This window comes from Protopterus annectens, chromosome 7.part1 (genome assembly GCF_019279795.1).
Source record: "Protopterus annectens isolate FY-2018-M chromosome 7.part1, PAN1.0, whole genome shotgun sequence".
Lineage (NCBI taxonomy): Eukaryota > Metazoa > Chordata > Ceratodontiformes > Protopteridae > Protopterus > Protopterus annectens.
In genome coordinates, this window is record NC_056740.1 from 50,674,821 (window position 1) to 50,696,170 (window position 21,350).

A 21,350-nucleotide genomic window follows, 5' to 3' on the forward strand; every position below is an offset into this window, starting at 1 on the left:
GGAGTCTACATTATATATGGACCCTAACTTATTTTTACACTCGGTCCTGTATAAGCTATCTAGCTTCTCTATGGCTATGACATACCTGTTTTAATGTTTGAAATTATGCATGAATAAAGTTCTGTGCCACTGATGTAACAAAAACTCTAGTTCTATTATCAGTCTAGTGTCAGACTTGCATCAGATGCGATCACCATGAGTCACTCACCAACAAATCCAATGGCCTGAGCATTCTTCTGAGCAAGTTACTTGCCTTTAACTGTAAAGGACAGTATTTCCACTGCTCTAAACACTGAAGCAGAAGGTAAATCAAATGAACAAACTAAACAATCTTTACAATTGTTGAACGGCTCAGGTTAAATGCCCAAGTAGAAGTAGCAACATAGGAATGTAATATGTGTAATGCTTAACCTGAGCCCCCCAAGCCCCACTATGAGAATCTGTACCCAGCTCCCGTTAATAAATTCACCTCTTAAAAAGATTACAACTTGAACTCAAAAAGTACCCTTTTAAAGAACCAAAATTTAGCTGCTTCCCAAACAATGGAAGAACGAGTCTTAAAAGGTCTTGGTAAATCAGTGCTTTGCCCCAGTGGACAAACAAACAAACCTTAAAAACTATTTACTGTAATGAAATCCCAAGAGGGAAGTAATGAGGGTGTCGCAACAAAATACTTCTCTCTGAACGCTCTATAGTCAGTTGTTTCACAACAATTTAGCTTACTTTAAGAATAAAGTACAGTTTTGTACCTACCATAAATGTAGATGTTCGAGGATCCACATTGCTGCAGTCCTAACCATTGGGTAGTCCGCTGTCCAGTCGGCCCGAATACCAAAGTATATGGCTCATATCCTCAGTCTTTTCTTGCCCCAGATGTCAGAAGACCCTAAAAGACAAGGCCAAAACCAAAACACCAAACACTCCTACACCAAAAATATGTACAATATATACAAAATTACAGGAGTATAACCTCAACCACACAATCACCCGTAAACACAGAGGGGAAGGAGGGAGGTGCAGCAATGTGGATCCTCGAACATCTACATTTATGGTAGGTACAAAACTGTACTATGTTCTTCATTCCACATTGCTGCAGTCCTAACCATTGGGTAGAATCCCAAAGCAGAGGTAAGGAGGCTGGCAAATCATAAGGAAGCAGGAGCTGTCAACATGCCTTGCAAAATAGCTGTGGCAAAACCAGCCCTAGATTTAGAGTAGAGAGGAAGGTGGTAATGCTTAGAGAAAGTATGCACCGAACTCCAAGTAGCTGCCTCCAAAATATCCTTAGTTGCCACCCCCCTTAGAAATGCTGTTGAAGTGGCAGTAGCCCTAGTGGAATGAGGCCTAATCCCAGCTGGAATCTCCTTGCCATGATGGGAATAACAAAATGCAATGCAAAACCCAATCCACTTAGAAATAGTTTGTTTTGACACAGGCCTGCCCTGAGAACTCAAAGCAAAAGAAATAAACAACTGCTGAGACTGCCTAAAATCCTTAGTCCTGCTTAAATAATAACGCAATTGCCTGTGTACATCTAAAGTGTGCAAAATCTTTTCCCCTTATTTTGGGGATCTGCATAGAAAGTAGGCAAATGAATAGTTTGGTTTAAAGCCACACTAGAAACCACCTTAGGCATAAAAGAAGGATTAGTGCGTAATGATACCCTATCCTTATGGAAAATCAAAAAGGCTCTACGGGCCTGCAATTCAGAAACCCTTCTTGCAGAAGTAATGGCCAACAAAAAGCAGTCTTCCATGACAAGTATTTCAATTCAGCAGTAGAGTAAGTTTCTCCAACACAAAATTGAGATCCCAAGCAGGAGTAGGAGCTCGGGTCTTATATTCTTTGCCCCTCTAAGAAATTGCTTGAACAAAGGATAAACAATGGTGGGTCATAATCATAGTGAGCTGAAATTGCTGCAGCATGAATCTTAATGGAAGAGAAAGACAAACCTTTGTCTAGTAACTCAGTAAGATATTGAAGAGCCACACTCAAATTAGGCTCAGAAATCTCCAAATTCTTTGCTGTACTCCAAAATAAAAATCTCTTCCATTTTTCTCGTACACTTTCCTTGTACTAGGTCTTCTGGCTTCCATAATCACATTCAAAACTTGTTGAGGAAGTTGAGACCTGCTGTGTTTCAAAACAGAATATGCCAGGCTGTTAGATGAAGAGAGTGAAGCTTGACATTGAGTAGATGACCGTCCCTCTGAGACAATAGGTGTGGAATCAAAGGTAAAGGCCATGGAGGCTTCTTTACCAGACTCCTCAGTAATGGGTACCAATGTTGCCGAGGCCAATCTGGAGCTATTAAAATCATCCTTGGCTTGTCTTGTCTGACCTTCAGGAGTACCTTTGGGAGAAGAGGCAGAGGTGGAAAGGCATACACATGAAGATTTTTCCAAGTGAAAGAAAGAGCATCCACTTTCCAAGCTGTGTGATGAAACCAAAACTTTGGCAGCTGGTGGTTTAGTGGAGAAGCGAACAGATCTATGTCTGGAGTTCCCCATGACACTGTCAATTTCAAATACATGAAGATCCAGTTTCCACGGGATCCATGATTTGCCTGCTTAACACATCTGCTAAGGAGTTCTGTGCTCCCGGCAGAAACCTTGCCTGAAGAGTTAGTTGCAAGCTGTCTCCCATAAAATCACTGCTTGCCTGCGTAGAGGGTAAGAATGTGTTCCTGCCTGTTTGTTGATGTACCACATGTCAGTTGTGTTGTCTGTTAGAATCAACACCTGCCCTGGAAGAAGTAACTCCTTGAAAGCCATTAATGCAAACTGGACTGCTAACATCTCCTTCATGTTGATATGTAGATGCTGTAGTCTGGCAGGCCACTTGTCTTGTATCCACTTTCCATTCAGATGAGCTCCCCGAGCTATGTCTGAGGCATCTGTCGTTAGAATCTGACTCGCCTCTGGCGGGTCACAGAGAGTCCCTTGTTTAGGTGACATTCCTGAGCCCACCACAAAATTCCTTTTGAATGCAAGGTATTATTTGAATGACAGTGTCCAAATCCTGGCAGTGCTGTGTCCATACATTTTTGAGATACCATTGCAGCTTCCTCATATGCAGTTTGGCATTGGGAAGCACCAGAATACAAGATGCCATGAACCCTAAGGCTTGAAGGACTGTCCTTGCAGTCAGCCCGGACTGAAGAGATAGGTGATGGAAGTAAATGGAAAGATTCTTTTGTTTGTCCGGGGTTAAAGAGGCCATCTGGGCTGCTGTATTCAGTCTCACACCCAGAAAGCACATGTCTTGAGAGGGTACTAGACTGGACTTTATTTCACAGAATACCCTAGGCATCTTAGCACTGCTATCACATACTCCAAATGCTGTAAAAGGTCTTCCTTTTCTTGAGCCAGAATCAGGCAGTCGTCCAAGTAAGGATAGATTTGAATTCCTTTTAGCCTGAAGTAAGCTATCACTGGAGCCAGAACCTTTGTGAACACTCTGAGATAAGCCAAAGGGCAATGCAGAGAACTGATAATGGGAATTTCCAGCTCGATACTTCCTGCAACTTAGTCTGATAGGTACATGAAGGTAAGCCTCCTTGAGATCTAAAGTTACCATCCAGTGATCTTTGCCCAGCAGAGGTAAAAGCTGTTGTAGTCAACATCTTGAACTTGGGAATGTCCAGATAAGTGTTGAGGATAGATAAATCCAAAATTGGTCTCCACGTGTTCCCCTTCTTTGGTACTAGGAACAGGCGAGAATAAAATCCTAGGCCCCTTTCTGGCACAGGGACTGGCTGAATGGCCCCTATTTGGAGTAACAGAGAAATTTGCTTGTGAGCCTCTTTTCTTTGCAGAGGAGGAATGTCTGGCATGCCTTTGAAAGGAGGCAAGGTATGGAAGTAAAACCTGTAACCGTGGTGAATGATATCCAAAACCCATCTGTCTTGGGTAATTAAATCCCAATTTTCTTTGAAAAGAGCCAGCCAGGTGCTGCCAGGCGAGAATGTACTGGCAGCTGAAAAGGCAGGTCATTGGGTCTGTTAAGGACTGACCCCTGCCCTCCCCAGAAGTCTGAGCAGGTGAACTCCCTGTTCTAGGCCTAAAAGAACCTTGAGCTCTGCCCTACCACGTCTAGACCTACCCCTAGACTGGGAATCATAAGCAGGATATGTCCATCCCTTAGTAGGCCAATTTATACTAAACGAGGCTGCACCTGCAAAAATCTTTAACAGTTTGCATAGACTTAGCCTTGTCCTCCATTTTCTTTAAAACTGCTTCCACAGGAACCAAACAACACGTCAGACTGTAAAGGAGCATCCAAAATCCTTGTCTTAACATGCTCAGCTAAATTCTGATCCCTCAACCAGGCGTGCCTACGAAGAACAGAACCAGTGGCAGCCACCCTCGAGGAGGCCTGCACAGCATCAAAACCACATTGCAATGAATGCTTACCCACCTGTTCAGACACATGAACTAAATCCTGCAACTCTTTACACTCAATACCTTCCGCCAGAGCATCCACCTTAGACTTCAATTGGGAAAGGAGATAATTTTGATATTTTAACATGTGAAACTGGCACCTCATGGCTAAAGTGGAAGAAGTATACACCTTCTTTCCCCATCTATCCAAAGCCCTTGCCTCTTTATCAGGAGGAACAGGATTTTTAACAACAGAAGCCTTAACACCTTTAGGCCCCTGAGAGACAGTTTCAGGGTCTGCCCTAGGACTCTTAAAAGATACTTATGAGCTTCAGGCACCCTATAGTACCTATCCGGTTTAAAAGAATCAGGGTTCAGGGAAGCCTCTGCAAAACATCTTCCACCACAGTCAGAACAGGAGGTATAGCTAAAGGCCTATGCCTCTTCCTGGAATCAGAGAAATCCTGACCTTCCCATTTAAAATGCTCCCTCATGGAATGCAGAGTCTCTGAAAATGAGAAATCCTCAGGAGGAGAAGCTGAAGGAGTAGAATCATCCACATCAGAATCAGAATAAGGAGGAAACTCCTGCAAGTCTTCAGCCAGCCTCCGAACACTGCTCAAAACTCTCAAACTCAGGCTCCACCCTAGGCCTCTTATCAGGAGGGCATAGAACCTCTAATCATAGTGATCAAATCTTCTGCCATTTTAAGCATATGTTTCTTAGGCACAGATCCTGAAGAGCTAGGAGAAACCCTACTGAAGTTAAACTTGGCCTGCCTCTCAAAGAAGCCTTGGAAACAGAAGGAGGCTCTAACCACCTTAGGAAGGGAGGGAAGAACAGCCACTTGAGAAGCCCCTACAGCCTGGCCTACCTCCTGAGAGGACACATCCTGTAACAGTAAAGTCTCTCCCTGAGACTCCAAAGAAACTCCTGGCAAAACCTCTGGCTCCACTGAGGACTGCGGTTCTTCTACTCTAGGCTTTGCTGCTTTGTCCTTTCCCAAAACTAACCTGGCACAGTCTAACCTTCTCTTAATAGTGCGTTTGTTAAATCTAGCACAAATCCAACAAGCTCAGGCCCTAAACAAGGTATACACAAGGTATGGTAATCCCTATGAGGTATCTGTTTCCCACAAGAAATACAGTTATTCACTTTTCTGACATCCGGTTAAATACTGAGGCAAGAAAAACCAAAATATTCTTGATTCGGTCTGAAACTCCGACTTCAGAAATTTTCAGAACGCCAACCTGCACTCGCAAAACTGCTTCTGCATCGGACCATGCGGCAAAAAAGACTGAGGATATGGGCCGACTGGACAGCGGACTACCCAATGGTTAGGACTGCAGCAATGTAGAATGAAGAACATCTGTTTTATTAGTTTTTCATGAGCATTAAACCTTCCTAATCCTGGATGATGGAAGGATAGCAAATGCTATCACACAGGACCATCCTACAGAATGTTGTTCTGTTATGGGACTGACTTTAAAATTTGTAATGCCTGCCACGACTTTAGACACTATGTTAACTGGTGCCCTCAAATATATCAAGACAGACTGGAGGCTGTGTCTCCCTGTATCTAGTCTCTTATAGACTACTTTGTGGAGATCCATGTCTAGCATTTCAAGTAAAAAAAAAAAAAGATCCAAACCTCTCTGACCTCTTATTCCTTCACAGAACAAACAATACCTCAAATACCCAGTTAAAGGAAATAAACCTTCATCAACAGATAAATAAAACTTGTTGGCATGATAGATTTTTATCCTGACATACCCCTCAGTTGTGGAATAAACTTCCACAATATGTCACCATTCCATTAGCGCAGCCCTGACTATACCCAGGTGACCTAGGTTCCATTAGTGGTTGGGGCGACTGGCAGAGCAACAGGAAAGTGGGATAACATTCATCAATCACACTCTATAAAAAGGAGACATGATCCAGAGGGGGAAATTGCCCTCAGATATAGTCAATGAAAGCAGAAGGCAGGAAAGGTAGGTAGGGCATATTAAAAAAGAAACTAAGACACATACAAAGATGGCCAAGCTCCCATGACACCCCTAGGATCCACAATCGGCCCCAGCAATGCCAAAGTAGGTTGGGGGGTAGTAGGTTAACTGGTAGACCCAGTCTGGATGTGTGGCACTGGGAAGCTGGGCCTGTAGAGTAATGTTGAGGGCCCCCCCCAAAAAAAATTTCCACTACATGTCAAGCAGAGTACCACCCTTGCCACCTTCAAAATAAAAGCAGTTAAATTGGACAGGTAGCCTAAAATGCCCCCTTAGTCTATTTTGTTTTGCGCTCCTTAAGGCTGGAGAGAACAAGTGAATAGAAGTCCTTGGACTATCAATATCATGTACAACAATATTTCTGAAAATGGACTGACATGCATCATGCTGCTCTACCGGAATATGCCCTTACCACTCCAGTAATAATCTCTTACATGTACCATAACAAAATGTAACGCAACTGTGTTTAGATATGGTCAGTCTACATAATGCTTTACCCTCTACCTCTTTAAAAATAAACAAGCAAACTAATGCACCTTTTTGATAGAGGCAAGTTTATCCAGGCAGTAGCTTGAGCTGTATCTGCACATCTAAGATGCACAAAACTCTCTTCCTTTCTTCCAGCTTAGGGAGGCAGACAGGTAACCAGATGCATCTGGTTAAGACTTCTCTCCAAACCCGGAGGAGGCATAAAATAAAGGTTCACCCTAAGTGACACCTCATCTTTAACAGAAAAACTAAAAATGCTGTTTTATATATCAAAGCTTGTAAATCAGACTCTGGCAGTTTGTAGACTAACAGCAATGTCAGCAGGATGTAACAAACTGCAATAAGAAGAGTTTCTCAATATGAATTATTACATGATAATCCTCTCTCCAAGCACTCTTTCTTATCATTCTAATAAATAGAAACTCGAAAACCTAGCAAAATTAAATAGTAATAAGGTGGCTCTAATGAAGTTTAGCTTTCATAATTTCTGGTTCTAAGTGCTGTGTTCAAATCAGCTGACCCCATTCCCTCTTAAGAAATCAAACACTTTTCCTCTATTAATGAGATAAAACAGAACTCTGACTTAAGATCTTACAGGAACACGTGACTTGTGAAGTAGTTATTAAAGGCAAAAATATGAAGCCTGGCTAAGAATAGATTAAAAGTTGCAGAGACTATGGGAGGGAGAAAAGAAGATAAATGAGACTGGGGAGGGTACAGTCCAGCTCTTGACTTACCTTATCAATGATGACAACGCCACTGGAGGAACTGACTGTCATAGAGACAACAGCTCGAATTATTCCAACAACAGCCACTACAAACACCTGTGGAATTACAAAAGAAATGTAAATATTAGAGTCTTCAGGGAACAGGAGCATAGTACAAGATAAAAAAATGTTTGACTTGATCACACACTAAGCTTAAGATCAGTGACACAAAACTGTGCTAATGTGCATAAAATGTTACTTAATTCCAAGTGTGAGGTAATGCAGAAGTAACATAGGTTCATAGGTGTTTACTAGGCTAATGATCACAAGAACCTTTTTAAGACTAGCCATGCATCCCAAATTTCTGATAAGTTCTGGTACCCTTGATAAGTGCAAGTAGGGGATTGGGAGATGAAACATTTACATGTTGCCCATGTCCATTACAGACACAGATGCCAAACTAGGGATGCATTTTCTGTTCCATATCCAACTGTCCAAGTTGCACTTGAATTGGGTTAGGGAGGAGCTCTGCTTCACATGGATGGGGAGTCTGTTCCAGAGACATAGTAGTCTCTGGGATTGACACCTGTCTCTCCAGCAGGTCCTATTTACATCATAAGCAGAGTTCAAGTCTTTAGAATGGGTAATTCTGGTGCTGTTTGTTTTGTGAATATGCAGGCGGTCCAACAGAGTGGGGTCTGACAATGCCCTGAATGCCAGGCATAGATCTCCCCTCAACAGCCTGTAGGAGACAGAATACAGAGATAGGGCCTTGAGGTGGTCTGCATACGACATTTTATTTACGTCCTATATTCTTTTAATGAGGAACCTCTGTGGACATTCCAGTTGTTGGATATGCCTGGTTAGGTACATATCAAAGGGGGCAATGTACTCAATGATAGGTCTGATGAATGCCGAATATAGTGGAAAAATGACGTCTTTGGACCTAGATGCCATATCTTTCTTTATAAGTTGCACAACATAGAATGATTTCCTCACTACTGTATACATGTGGTGTTCAAAGGCAAGATTACTGTCTATGTGTGTCCCTAAGTCCCTGACTACTAGGTCAGCTCTAAGGGTGTGTTGTCACTATGAAAGTTACTAGGGTTGGATGACTTCCTGAAGGATACTATTATGCATTTCTTTGCATTCAGTTTTAGTCCATGGCTCTGCCACCATTAGTCTGTGTCAGCCCTTCCTGGAAAACACTGCATTGGTGTGGGATTCAATGACAAGCTCCTAATTTGCAATCATATGCATATTTAGTCAGGCAGAGACCACAGACACTGGCCTTGACTTCAGAGAAGTAAATGCCAAAAAGGAGCAGTCCAAGGACTGATCCCTGAGGGACTCCACTTGTGACTGGCCTCTTTGTAGAGGTGGACTCCCCAATTCATACTTCATGGATCCTGTCCATCAGCCAGTTGGCTATCCACTGAGTGACATATGGGTTTGTACCCAACCTCTTGAGTCTGTCGACAATGCCTGAGTGGGGTATTGTGTCAAATGCCTTGGCAAGGTCAAAGTAGGCAGTGTGAACCAATATGCCTGCATCCATTGCTTTGGTGACCTTTTCAAAGAATTCCACTAGTTTGAGAAGGTATGACATGCCCTTAACCACACTAAACTGGGTTGGGTCCAGAGTCTGGAGGTTTAATACATCATTAATGATCATTGCCATGATAACTCTTTCCATGGCTTTGCATATAAGATGAGTGAGACTTGTGTCTGTAGCTTCCAGAATCTGCATATGGCCCACGTTTGTTTGGAGGGATGACTGTTGTTGTTCTCCATTCATGTGGTACGAAACCTGTTTGAAGGCTACAGTTAAATAGCAATTCCATAGGGCCTGACAGTTCATGTTTCATGCTGTTTAGAAGGCATACTGGGATACTGTCTGGACCCATTGATGCAGTGTTCCTGGCCTTTCAGAGAGCTTTAAGGACCTGTTCCCTAGTAGTGACCGCAGGGGGAAGTTACATTTGATGGTATTTCCTGAAGGAAGGTTGAGGGAGAGAAAGGAAAAGTTGGAGCTGACTTTATCAGCCAGTAAGTTTGCTATATCTTCTGGATCAGTATAGGTTGCTCAATTTACAGTGAGCTCTGCACACAACTCTGTACCTGCCTTTGAGATTGTGGATATATATATATATATATATATATATATATATATATATATATATATATAAATAAAGAATCCCTTGTAGTTGTCCTTAGTCTGGATGGCCAAATCTAACTCAAAACTGGCTTTGGTACACTTTATTTGTCCTCTTAGTTGTTTGTTTAGTCTGATGAGAGTGCTTTTATCCTGCTGTGTTGCTGCACCTTCTAATTTTCGCCAAGATTTTCTTCCTTCTGTTATACAGCCTACTGATATTGTTATTCCACCAGGGTGGTTTGATTTTTGAGTTAGTTCTCTACTTCTTCCTGGTGAGTACAGCTGCTTCTATGCAGCTATTAACATGCTTACATAGGATTTCTGTAAACAGTTCTGCATAGGCAGCAGTGGTCACAGAGTTTATGGGGGGTTGCAATGTTGCCAGGTTATCACTTAATAGCAGAAAGTTAGCCTTAGAGGAGTTTCTGAATATTCCAGGGTTAGCTGGGCATCTGGCATTTATTTTTACTTCAAAGAAGACCATTTTGTGGTATGACTTTACCAGGGAAAGTATTACACTAGGGGTGTGTGCAGCACTCTCCCATATTAGTGAGGACCAGATCCAGTATGGTTGCACCCTTGGTTGCTGTACTGACAGAGTATGTGTTTACAAAATCCAAATCTTTGTGTCTGTATGTTTGGTGTCGTACAGGATTTCCAATTAATAGTGGAGTAAATAAAAATCACCCATGAATTGGGTTGGATGGTGAGTACTTCCCATAAGTTTAAATACATAGTATGGGTTTCCTGGGTCATAGATGGGGACCTATATCTTACAAGGAAGTGGTACTGGATTTTACCTATGGTGATTTGAACATGGAGCGGCTCAAGTGCATTGCCCTGTTTGACCAGCCTTGAGGTATATTTATTTTTTATGTCAATCCTGACACCTCCACCTTTAGTCCATCTGTGTAGTAGCTGGTCTAAATGTGTGGAAGGCATTATAACCTTCCACTGTTGGTGTACTCTCCACAGTTTTAGACCATGTCTCAGTGACTGCACAGACATCAGCATTCTCTAGGGTGAAGAAAGCTTGTAGAGAGTGGAGTTTTTTGTTTAGGCTCCTAGCATTGAACAGTAATACCTTTAGATTTTCTTGGTTTGATTTGCTATGTCAGAAGGATCATCAGTTTAGCATTGCCTAAAAAGGGCACTATGGGGGGAAGACAATGTTTTAGCTAATATTCGGAAGCTTAGAGGGGAGAGGTGCAGACCATCCCTGGCAAAGCAGCGTGGTCTGTTGACCATCTCCTTCCATGCTGACAAATATTGAACCCCCTTACAATGACACCAGAAACTAAGCCGATTATTAAAGTCAGTCATCTTTTGTTCGTACTGTGGCATCATCCTTGGAGAAGGTACAATGCTGCTCAATGCTAGGCTCATACAAGCCTGGGACACATTCTAAGAGCTCCATGATGTCTCTCTTCATATTGTCTAGGGTAGTACGTTTCAGGTCAGTTACACCAACACAGACTATGACTCAGTCATACTGGTACTTGTGGCCCAGTGACCTGAGTGTGTGCATAATGTGGCACATCCTGGCCCCTGATAAGCAACTGACGCATTTCTCCTTACTCAGCCTGGTGATAGGGACATCAGTATAAGGTTGTTTTGAAAGAGTGCATTTGTGGCTGCTGAAGGTATTTGTTATTAGCAACAGTAAAAAATAAATAAAGTGTTAGCATGTCATGAATATAACATTTTATGAGAGGTTTTTGGAGGTGCTGGAGATAACTTATGACTGACAAATCTTTTCATTTTATCACTGCTGTTGCCAAGAAATGTGCCTAAATGAACCCAAACTCAAGGCTTGCACTAACATTTAACATTTTCATGATACATCACCAGTAGTATCCAATACAAAACAATATGTTAACCACAATGAAATACCACAGATAGGCAAGAAATCATTATACTTCTAGAGCACTGAAAGTAATTCCTATACTGCATCCCAACTACTAGGATATGATTCTTTTGCTCTAACCAGAAAACAGAGACTAACCACCAATATATTCAGCATTCACACACTCTCTGGTACACATTCAATACTAACTGACTAAATGTTAATGGGTTTGTTTGCCACTACATTTCTTTCCAAGTAAGACTGCAGTCTTCCTTGTAATTTCATAAGTTCATTGGTGTCTACTAGGCTAATGGCCCTGGGGCATTTACAAGCCTAGCCAAAGGATTACCATGGCATCGTGCCACCCGACCTTAGTTCCCAGTGCCTCTGTCGGGTACAGCCACTGGAGTTATCCCAGGGGTGAATTTTCTATTTCCCATCCACTTATTAATATTTCTCTTAAAGAGGGTCAGCGAGGTGTTGTGCTTGACATGTATGGGAAAGTCTAGTCCATAGCATGGGCAGTCCCTGGGTTATGAACCTGTCCTTCCAGTAAGTTCTGCTGATTGTTGTAATGAGGTTGAGGTCTCTGGAGCGTGTGGTGTGAAGGGATTGGGATTTCTTTAGATGTAGCATTTCTAACAGAGCTCAGTCAGACATGGCTTTGTAAGTCAAGCAGACATCGCCTCAAAGTAGGCGATATGAGACAAAGAATAGTTGGAGTTTTTGTGTGTCTATATAGGACAAGTGTTTAAGACCTAGGATCCTCTTTGTGGGGTAATTTTGCGGCCTCTCCAGTTGTTGCAGGTGTCTAGTGAGGTACATGCCAAATGGGGCATTGTACTCCATGACTGGCCTAATGAGGGAAGAGTAGAAAGAAACAATGACCTCTTTCTTCCTGGATGCAAAACCCTTAGTAATGAGAATTGCCACACAGAAGGACTTTCTGACCACAGTGGCAATGTGGTGATCAAAAGAGTGGTTGCTGTCAACCTGTGCTCCCAAATCTCTTATAATGCCCTCTGTGTTCAGTGGCCTACCATGCAAACCGGGTTTTCCCCAAAGGGGATGACTACACATATTTTGCCATTGAGCTTAAGGCCATAGTTCTGACACCAGTCGTTGGTCTCATTGAGGCCATTCTGTAGGATGTCAACATCACTTGGGGAGAGAATAACACTTCCCAACTTGCAATCATCTGCGAGCTTGGTCAGTCAGGGTCCCTTTGCGTTGGCCTGGACATCAGAGAAGTAGATACCAAACAGGAGAGGACCCAGGACTGAACCCTGTGGGACTCCACTCATGACTAGTCAGCAGTCTGATTTGGAGTCAGCTACTTTCACACTGTGGGTTCCACCTGTGAGCCAGTTTGCAACCCACCTAGTGATATACGGGTTGATGCCTAGCTTAGTGAGTTTTTCTATGATTCCTGAGTGGGGAATAGTATCAAAGGCCTTGGCCAGATCAAGGTAGGCTGCATGAACCACCTTAACTTCATCCACAGCTCTGGTGACTGACTCAAAGAAGTCGACCAAGTTGAACAGGCATGGTCTACCCTTCACAAAACCAAACTGTGCGGAAGCCAGAGTTTGGAGATTCCCTAAATCATTGTTTATTAGGTCCATGATGATGCGTTCCATAACTTTGCATATCAGACTCATTTGACTAATGGGGCGATAGTTCCCAGGGTCTGTAGCAGCTCCTCCTTTCTGAAGAGGGATGACTGTAGCAGTGTGTTCGGTAGGGACAAAGCCTGAGGTGAGGCTGTGATTGAACAGGGCACACAGGTGAGGTGCCAATTCACTCTGGAGTTCATGAAGAACACAGCCAGGGATATTGTCAGGTCCCATAGAAGCTGTATTCTTGGCCTTGGACAATGCTGTTTTAATGTGTGCAGCAGTAATACTGGGTGCCTGGCAATCTACTGGTATTGTGATTGGTCCTTTGGGTGGGGTAAAATTGGCACGGAATCTGTCAGCCAGTATATTGGCAATATCTGTTGGCTCGGTATAGGAGGTACCATTGTGCAGTAGCTCAGAGCAAATCTGGGTACTGCTGTGGAGATTCCTTAAATAACTATAAAAGGCCTTGTGGTTGTCTTCACTATCTGCAACAATTCTGTTTTCATAGTTAGCTTTAGAGGATTTGATGAGGGATCTCAACTTTTTGTTGAGGCTTATAAGGAAGCTTTTCCAGTCTTGGGAATTCACCTTATTCCGCATCAGTTTTCTCCTTCTGTTGCACTGTTTGTTTATAGCAGGGGACCACCAGATTGGCTTCTTTTTTTTTGGAGGACAGCGTCTTGGTTCTACTGGGTATGGTGAGAACCATGCATTTGTGTACGTGTTTGTACAGTGCATTGGTGTATGATTCAGCGGTCATGCAACTGCTCTCCATTTCCATGGGTGCCGTGAAGTTAGCCACGTCTGATTTTAGGTGCCCAAAGTTAGCTTTGGAGAAGTTTTTCATAGTGGTTACCTTTGCAGGGCGGGGTTGGAAGGGATGTGGATTTCCAAGGTGATTAGTTTCTGGTCGGATTTAACCACAGAGGAGATGACTATTGGTGGAAAGCAACGGTCACCCATGTTGGTAACGACCAGGTCAAGGATGTTGCTACCTTTAGTGGGAGTAGGAACAAGCTGGTCCAAGACATTGGAATTAATGAACTCCAGGAAAAGTACAGTTGTGTACATTTACCATAAATGTAGATGTTCAAGTGTATTGACTGTTGCAGTCATCACATTTGGGTTATCCCTGCCAGGGTAACCCACGGCCAGCCCGAATACCAGAGGCTTAGCATTTCTGCATCAGTTGCTGTCACTTTAGGACTGACGTCAGGTCGTCAGTAGTATAAAAGTAAGGCAGCTGATGCCATTACATCAGTTTTTCTTGCCCTAACCTGTCAGGAGCCCCCAAGTAGGAGCCAGGTTCTGGTGGAAGAACCCCACAAGTATAAAGTAAATACCAATATGTTCCTTGAAAGGAAAGAGAAGAAAAAAAAAGGAAAAAGGGGGATGGAGAGAGGGAGGGAAACCAGGACTATAACAGTGAATATTTGAACATCTACATTTATGGTACGTGTACCAACTGTACTATGTTCTGCGTGTTTCACTGTTGCAGTCATCACATTTGGGTTGATTCCCAAAGCTGAGGAAATGGGTGGAGGCAGTCAATGAAACTATGGGCTGGCTAGGATACCCTGCAAGACTGCAGAGGCAAACCCTGCCCTGGATTTGGAGAAAAGAGGCAGGTGGCAATGTTTGGTAAAAGTGTGAACAGATGTCCAGGTGGCAGCCTCCAGGATGTCCCTGTTGGGGACTCCTCTGATGAAAGCTGCAGAGGTGGAGGCTGACCTGGTGGACTGAGTTCTGACCCCCCTTGGGGGAGGTTTTCTGTGTTGTTTGTAGCAGAAATGGATGCAGTGTGCTATCCATTTGGAAATGGTTTCTTTGGAGATGGCATGGCCTTCTGCTCCAGTAGCAAAGCTAACCAGCAATTGATCAGACTTTCTGAAGGATTTAGTCCTGTCTACATAGAATTTGAGTTGTCTATGCACATCTAGAGAGTGCAGGATCCTTTCACCCTTGTTCTGGGAATTAGGAAAAAAGGTGGGCAAATGAATAGATTGGTTGAGAGCCACACTGGACACTACCTTGAGTATCAAGGATGGGTTAGTCCTGAGGGAAACCCAGTCAGCATGGAAGATGATGAAGGGTTCCACAGCCATGAGTGCTTACAGCTCGGAGACTCTTCTGGCTGAAGTGATGCCCAGCAGGAAAGCAGTCTTCCGGGAGACAAATTTTAGCTCTGCAGAAGCTGGTTCGAAGGGGGGCAGGGCGAGCTTCTCCAACACAAAGTCAAGGTCACAAGCTGGTGTTGGTGCTCTTCTGGGTGGTCTCAAGTTGTCAGCCCCTCGTAGGAACTGTTAAGAGAGGACACTGTGCAGCAAGTCAGCTAAGTAATCCAGGATGAGAAGAAGGGAGGGCTGTGCCGTGTTGGCTCCCTTAGCCTGAATCCAGGTGCAGAACTTTTTTAATTTGTCAGCATAAGACTTTCTAGTGATAAGGCGTCTGGTCTCACATATAACATCTAGAACCTGTTTACTGAGATTGGCAGATTGATCGGGGGATAGGGAATGCCATATTGAGTGTCTGCAATTGAGGATGCATAAATTCCCCTTCCCTCTGGGTCAAGAGGTTTGGAATCTGAGGAAGATGCCATGGTGGCAGAGGGGACAGGTTACGCAGCAAGGGGTACCAGTGCTGGCGAGGCCAGTCTGTAGCTATAAGAACTGTCCTTGGTTTTTCCTCCTTTATCTTCAGCAGTACCCTGGGGATGAGAGGTAGTGGAGGAAAGGCATATACTGATAGATTTGACCCTGGGGAAGGACTGGGCATCCACTTTCCAAGCCATGCAGTGATGCTCCCTGGTGCAGAATTTGCTGAGCTGATAGTTTGTGTGGGAGGCAAAGAGGTTGACCTTCGGGATGCCCCAATTCTGAGTTATTAGGGTGAAGGTTTTTCTGTTGAGCTGCCACTCGTGTGGGTCCAGAATATTTCTGCTTAACTGTTCTGCCAGAGAGTTGAGAGGACCTGACAGGAATTGTGCTAGCAAGTGGAGTTGCATGGCAGAGAATGTGTGCCAAAGGGTCATGGCCAGCCTGCATAGAGGGTAGGAGTGAGCCCCTCCCCTGCTTGTTGATATACCAAATCACAGTGGTATTGTCTGTTTTGATCAGGAGAGCCTCTGGGGAGAGAAGAGGCTTGAAAGCTATCAAGGCGTGCTGGACAGCCATCCTCTCTTTTTGGCTGATGTGCTGATAGATTTGCTGTGTGGTCCATTGGCCTTGTATGCAACTGCCATCTTGGTGTGCACCCCAGGCATAGTCTGATTCGGCTGTGGTGAGGGTCTGGGAAGCAGGGGGTGGTGAGAAGGGTAGTCGTTGTGGGAGCATGCTGTTGCCCACCAAAGGAAATCTTTTTTGAGGCAAGAAATTCTAGGTACAAGAGACTCAAGGTCTTGAGAATGTTTACACCAAAGGCTTTTTAGGTACCATTGAAGTTTCCTCACATGCAGTCTGGCATACAGAATGAGAAGCATGCAAGGTGCCATGAACCCCAGAACTTGCAGGATTTTCCTTGCAGAAAGCTGGGGTCTGGTGGCTAGTTGAGAGAAGTAGGCTGTCAGGAAAATTTGCTTTTCTGGTGTAAGGAATGCCATCTGGGATGCTGTGTCCAGGCTTGCTCCAAGGAATATAATAATTTGGGTGGGCACCTGTTTGGATTTCTTTTCGTTGATTGTGTACCCTAGGGAGGTTAGTAGGGAATTTACAAAGGCCCGGTGCTTCAGCAGCTTTTCCTGGCTGTCTGCCTGAATCAGGCAGTCTAAGTAAGGGTAAATCTGGATATTCCTTTGTCTGCAAAAGGCAATGGCCGGAGCCAGACATTTTGTGAAAACTCTGGGAGCAGTAGATAAGCCAAACGGAAGTGCAGATAACTGAAAGTGCTGAGATCCCGTCCTGAAACGGAGATATTTCCTGCATGATTCCCTAATAGGAATGTGGAGGTAGAGCTCTTAGATCCAGAGTGGCTAGCCAAGCATCCCTGGTGAGCATTTTGAATTTTGGGATCACCAGGAAGGTGTTTAGAATGGATAGATAGAGGATAGGGTGCCAGGTGCCCTCTTTTCTAGATAACAGAAAAAGTCTGGAGTAGAAACCTTGACCTTTCTGTTCTGCAGAAATGTGCTCTACTGCCCTCAGAGAGTAGGGAAGGACTTGCTTTTGCGTCTCTGCCCACTGGTTTGGAGGTAGATCTGGGAACCCTTTTGGAGTTGGAAGGTGTGGAAATAAAATCTATATCCCTGGGACACTATGTTGAGAACCCAGCGGTCGTTGGTAATGATGGTCCAGCTGCTTGCGTAAAAGGAGAGTTTTCCTCCTAGGGATAAGTGAAGGTGGGCAGAGGGAGGGGGTGGAGGTGAGTCATTGCGAGTTCTTACCATAAAGGGTGGCTTAGAACTCGCTGGTTTTGAAGTGGAGTTGGTCCACTGCTTTGATCTCTGCATTCCTTGTGGCTGTTGTCTGGGGGGGGGGGGGGTCTGGTTCCCCAGGGTCTGGGCTGAACTGGCTTAGAGACAGCAGGAAAGGACCAGTGTTTGGTGTGATAATGTTTCCTGAACCTGGGTGGCTGGACCTGTAAAAAATCCTTAACTGTCTGCATAGATTTTGCTTCTTCTTCCATCTTTTTTAAGACCTATTCTGCCTTGGTGCCAAATAAGCTGTCTTTGTGCAAGGGGGCATCCAATAATTTAGATTTGACATGGTCTGGCAAGGGCTGTTCCTTAAGCCACTCATGCCTTCTAATGACAGATCCGGTGACTGCTGCCCTGCAAGAAGCTTCTAGGGTGTCAAAACCACAGTGCAAGGTGTGTTCAGGTTACTTGACTTGTAGAATGCATTAACTCTCGTAACTCTTTAGATTCTGCACAAGCAGGAAAGGAAGACATTTTTTGTTTGAGGATTTCCAGGGTATGCTGCTGAAATTTTAGCATATGGAACTGACAATTTAGTGCCCTGATAGCAAGAGTAGCTGAGGTCTATACTTTTTTAACCCATCTGTCTAGTGCTCGGGAATCCCTATCTGAGGGGGTGGGATTCTTAGTAGAGGTTGTTTTAATTCCTTTAGGCCCTTGAGAAAACCTCAGGGTCAGCAGTAGGATTTTTAAAAAGAAATTTGTGCGAGTCAGGGACTCTGTTGTACCAGTCTGGTTTTCTGGGTGCAGGAGGGTGGGTGTCAGGAGTCAAGCTGGATTCCAAGTAAACATCCTCCACAACATCCAGGACTGGGGGGAATGGCTAAGGGTCTGTGCTGAGTAAGATCTATGAATTCCCCGAGTCTCTTTTTAGACTGAGGGTAGTCCTGACTCTCCCAATGGAAATGCATCAGAGTCATCAGACTCTTGTTCAGACAAAACTATACGGGACAGATCTCTTTTCCTTTTGGAGGAGGTAGCTTTGCTTCCCCTGATCAACATGATAAGGTCTTCTGCTATTTTATGCATTTGAGACTGAGGCAAGGAAGCAAGTGCCTGAGATTAGGTCGTCTGTTTCTTGGGTGTGGTTCGTACCCTGGGCCTATGAAACTCTGTCATTTTCGAAAGAACGGTAGTTGCGAAAGAAGACAGTTTGTGTCGAGAATCAGTAGTGCGAAGTGCTGCGAATCCACCGAAGTGGGCATCAGGGGCTACGAAAGTGCCTCACTGAGGACCGGAGAACTGACGACTAGCTTAATGGGAATATCGTCAGTAGGTTTGGACCTGTGCAGTCTGTCTCAGTCTTTATCTTTATGTTTTTTTAGAAGATCTGCTGTTGGATAGCTTACTGAAGCCATATCTGAGTTCAAGGACTGTAAGCGAAAATATCTAGCTACAATAAGGGCCCGACGACAGATAGTTCTGGAGTTGAACAAAGCACAGAAGTGACAGCAGGGGACATCGTGGTCTGGTCCTAAACAAGTGATGCAGTAAGAATGAAAGTCTCAGTGCGGTATTTGCTTTCCACAGGTGAGACAATTGTTAACTTCTTCTGACATCGGTTAGTGCAAGAAAAAAGGACCCCCCAACGGGGTACTTCGCTTTAAAAGACTTCAGCTTCAATTCAGTAGACGAAACTCAGGTAGCGGCTGACTGGCAATCATGCAAACTGCTTCTGGCTCCATGGCAAGAAAGACTGAAGTAATGGCGTCAGCTGCCTTACTTTATAATACTGACGACCTGAAGTCAGTCCTGAAGCGACAGCAACTGAAGCCAAAATACTAAGCCTCTGGTATTCGGGCCGGCCGAGGGCTACCCTAGCAGGGATAACCCAAATGTGATGACTGCAACAGTGAAACATGAAGAACATCGTTGGGCAAGTGCATTGGTACACGAGTAGTTTTCCCAGTTAATGGAGGGGTAGCTGAAGTCGCCTAGTATGAGAGTGTTAGGTTAGGCCCTAATATTCTCCAGGGTGCTTAGGAACGTAGAGTGCGAGTCTTGGGACATGGTTGGGGATCTATAGCAGGCTATGACCTGAATCGCTGTCTTACCCAATGTTAGCTGCACTTGAAGTATCTCTGATGTGTTATGTTGGGCTACCAGTCTGGAGGTGTGAGCATCCTTTATGAATATGGAAACACCACCACCTTTGGAGCTTCGGTCCAAGTTCTGGGGCCGAAAGGTGTGGAAAGAGTTACAGCCTGGTAGTGTAGGGGTGCTTTCTGCTGCCTTGAATCAGGTCTCTGTTACAGCACAAATGTCTATGTTCTCCATTTTAAGGAGTGCTTCGAGCGAGTGCATTTTGAGATTTAGACTGCTAGCGTTGAGCAGCATGACCCTCAGATTGCATTTATTTGCAGTTGTTACAGTGGCAATTTGGTCTTTGGAACACCGCCTCAAAAAGGCATTACAGAGGTGGCAAGAGCCTTGACCAGTATGCAGAAGCCCAGGGGTGACAGATGCAGGCCTCTTGTTTTTCTTAGTATATGCAAGGGCATAACACCCAATACAACCAAGAATGAAAATGGTGGGAAGAAGGAAGAAAAGGACCCAGTCCGGGATTTCCTCATTTACCTATGAATACAGCAAGCTTGTGTATCATTATTTTAATGTTGTAGTATTTACAAAATGGACATAACTACTGGGACAGATTTTCAAGAAGAAAAAAATTTCATGGTGGGCAGAAACAAGCTGACGCCAGGAAATTTGTAAGACAGGATGTCCTGTAGGACAGCACTGTCTGACGTGTCTCCATTTACAAAACATTTAAAAGAAAACAATGGTTCATAACAGTATGCACTAACACTTAAATGAAACTATGTAAATACCTTGTGCAAACAAGTAGTGGCTACAACACTAGACATAGTTGCATCAATTAGAAAGATGCCAACAGACCCCTAACAAAGAGTAAACAATGCATTTTAGCCAGATGTTAAGCCATTACATTAAGTTATTCATTTGCCTACCAGTACTGTAGAAAGAGTTCAACAAATGCTCTGCAGAAATCCCTCACCATCATTAGGTAAAATGAGTGCTGCCAGTTTATGTCAACTGTAAGGAACAGTCACTTTCCCCTATTCTTAACCTTTGGGAGAAAATTTAAATAAACCACATTCAGTGCAAAATGAAGGCTATTTGATATAAAGGCAAGGTAAAATTCATTCTGGCAAGTAACTATGAATTCTGAAATTATTCTGGTAGTCTTAACAGCCACCACAAAAACATTAGTCCAAAAAATCAATTTAAGGGCTGCAGAAGGAAAAAAATTCTCAACTACAAATTACAAGTCTGATGGAACAGCTGTGTTTTTGACTAGTGGATTCTGAGTGGAGAAATCCTTTTAGAAATTGCTTATGTAATCTCCACTGGGGCTATTAGCCTGCCCCTTTTCTACATTAGCCCAACACTTAACAATTAAGTCATGTAATAATGAAGACAATCAAAAAAGATTTCCAAAGTATTTCAAACAGTCCAGGATCAATGCTGTAGGCAGAGTCAGTGAGGTCAGGTAAAAGGAACAGAACAGTATGAGGAGTTAAGCCCTAGGGAAGGAAAAGGTTTGCTGCCTCTAGAACTTTAAGTGGGTTTGTCTGGGAAAATCTGCTTACAAACTGTTATTTCTAGCAGGTTGTAGAGGCTGCTTGTGGACAAAGGAAGACTACTATGGCTAATTCCTCTGGAACTTTGGTACAGGAGAAACAAAAGCTTATTTCAGGTCTTGTA

At 43.8% G+C, this 21,350-nt stretch overlaps 1 protein-coding gene across 1 annotated transcript in view; it reads right to left on the bottom strand.

The window, feature by feature from the left end:
* TPRA1 (transmembrane protein adipocyte associated 1) overlaps positions 1-21,350 on the bottom strand; it is a 1,152,100-nt gene that overhangs the window by 449,491 nt on the left and 681,259 nt on the right. Inside the window, exon 4 of the mRNA XM_044078540.1 lies at positions 7,615-7,701. Within this exon, the coding sequence (XP_043934475.1) occupies positions 7,615-7,701 (87 nt within the window). The remainder of the gene's footprint in view (positions 1-7,614; positions 7,702-21,350) is intronic.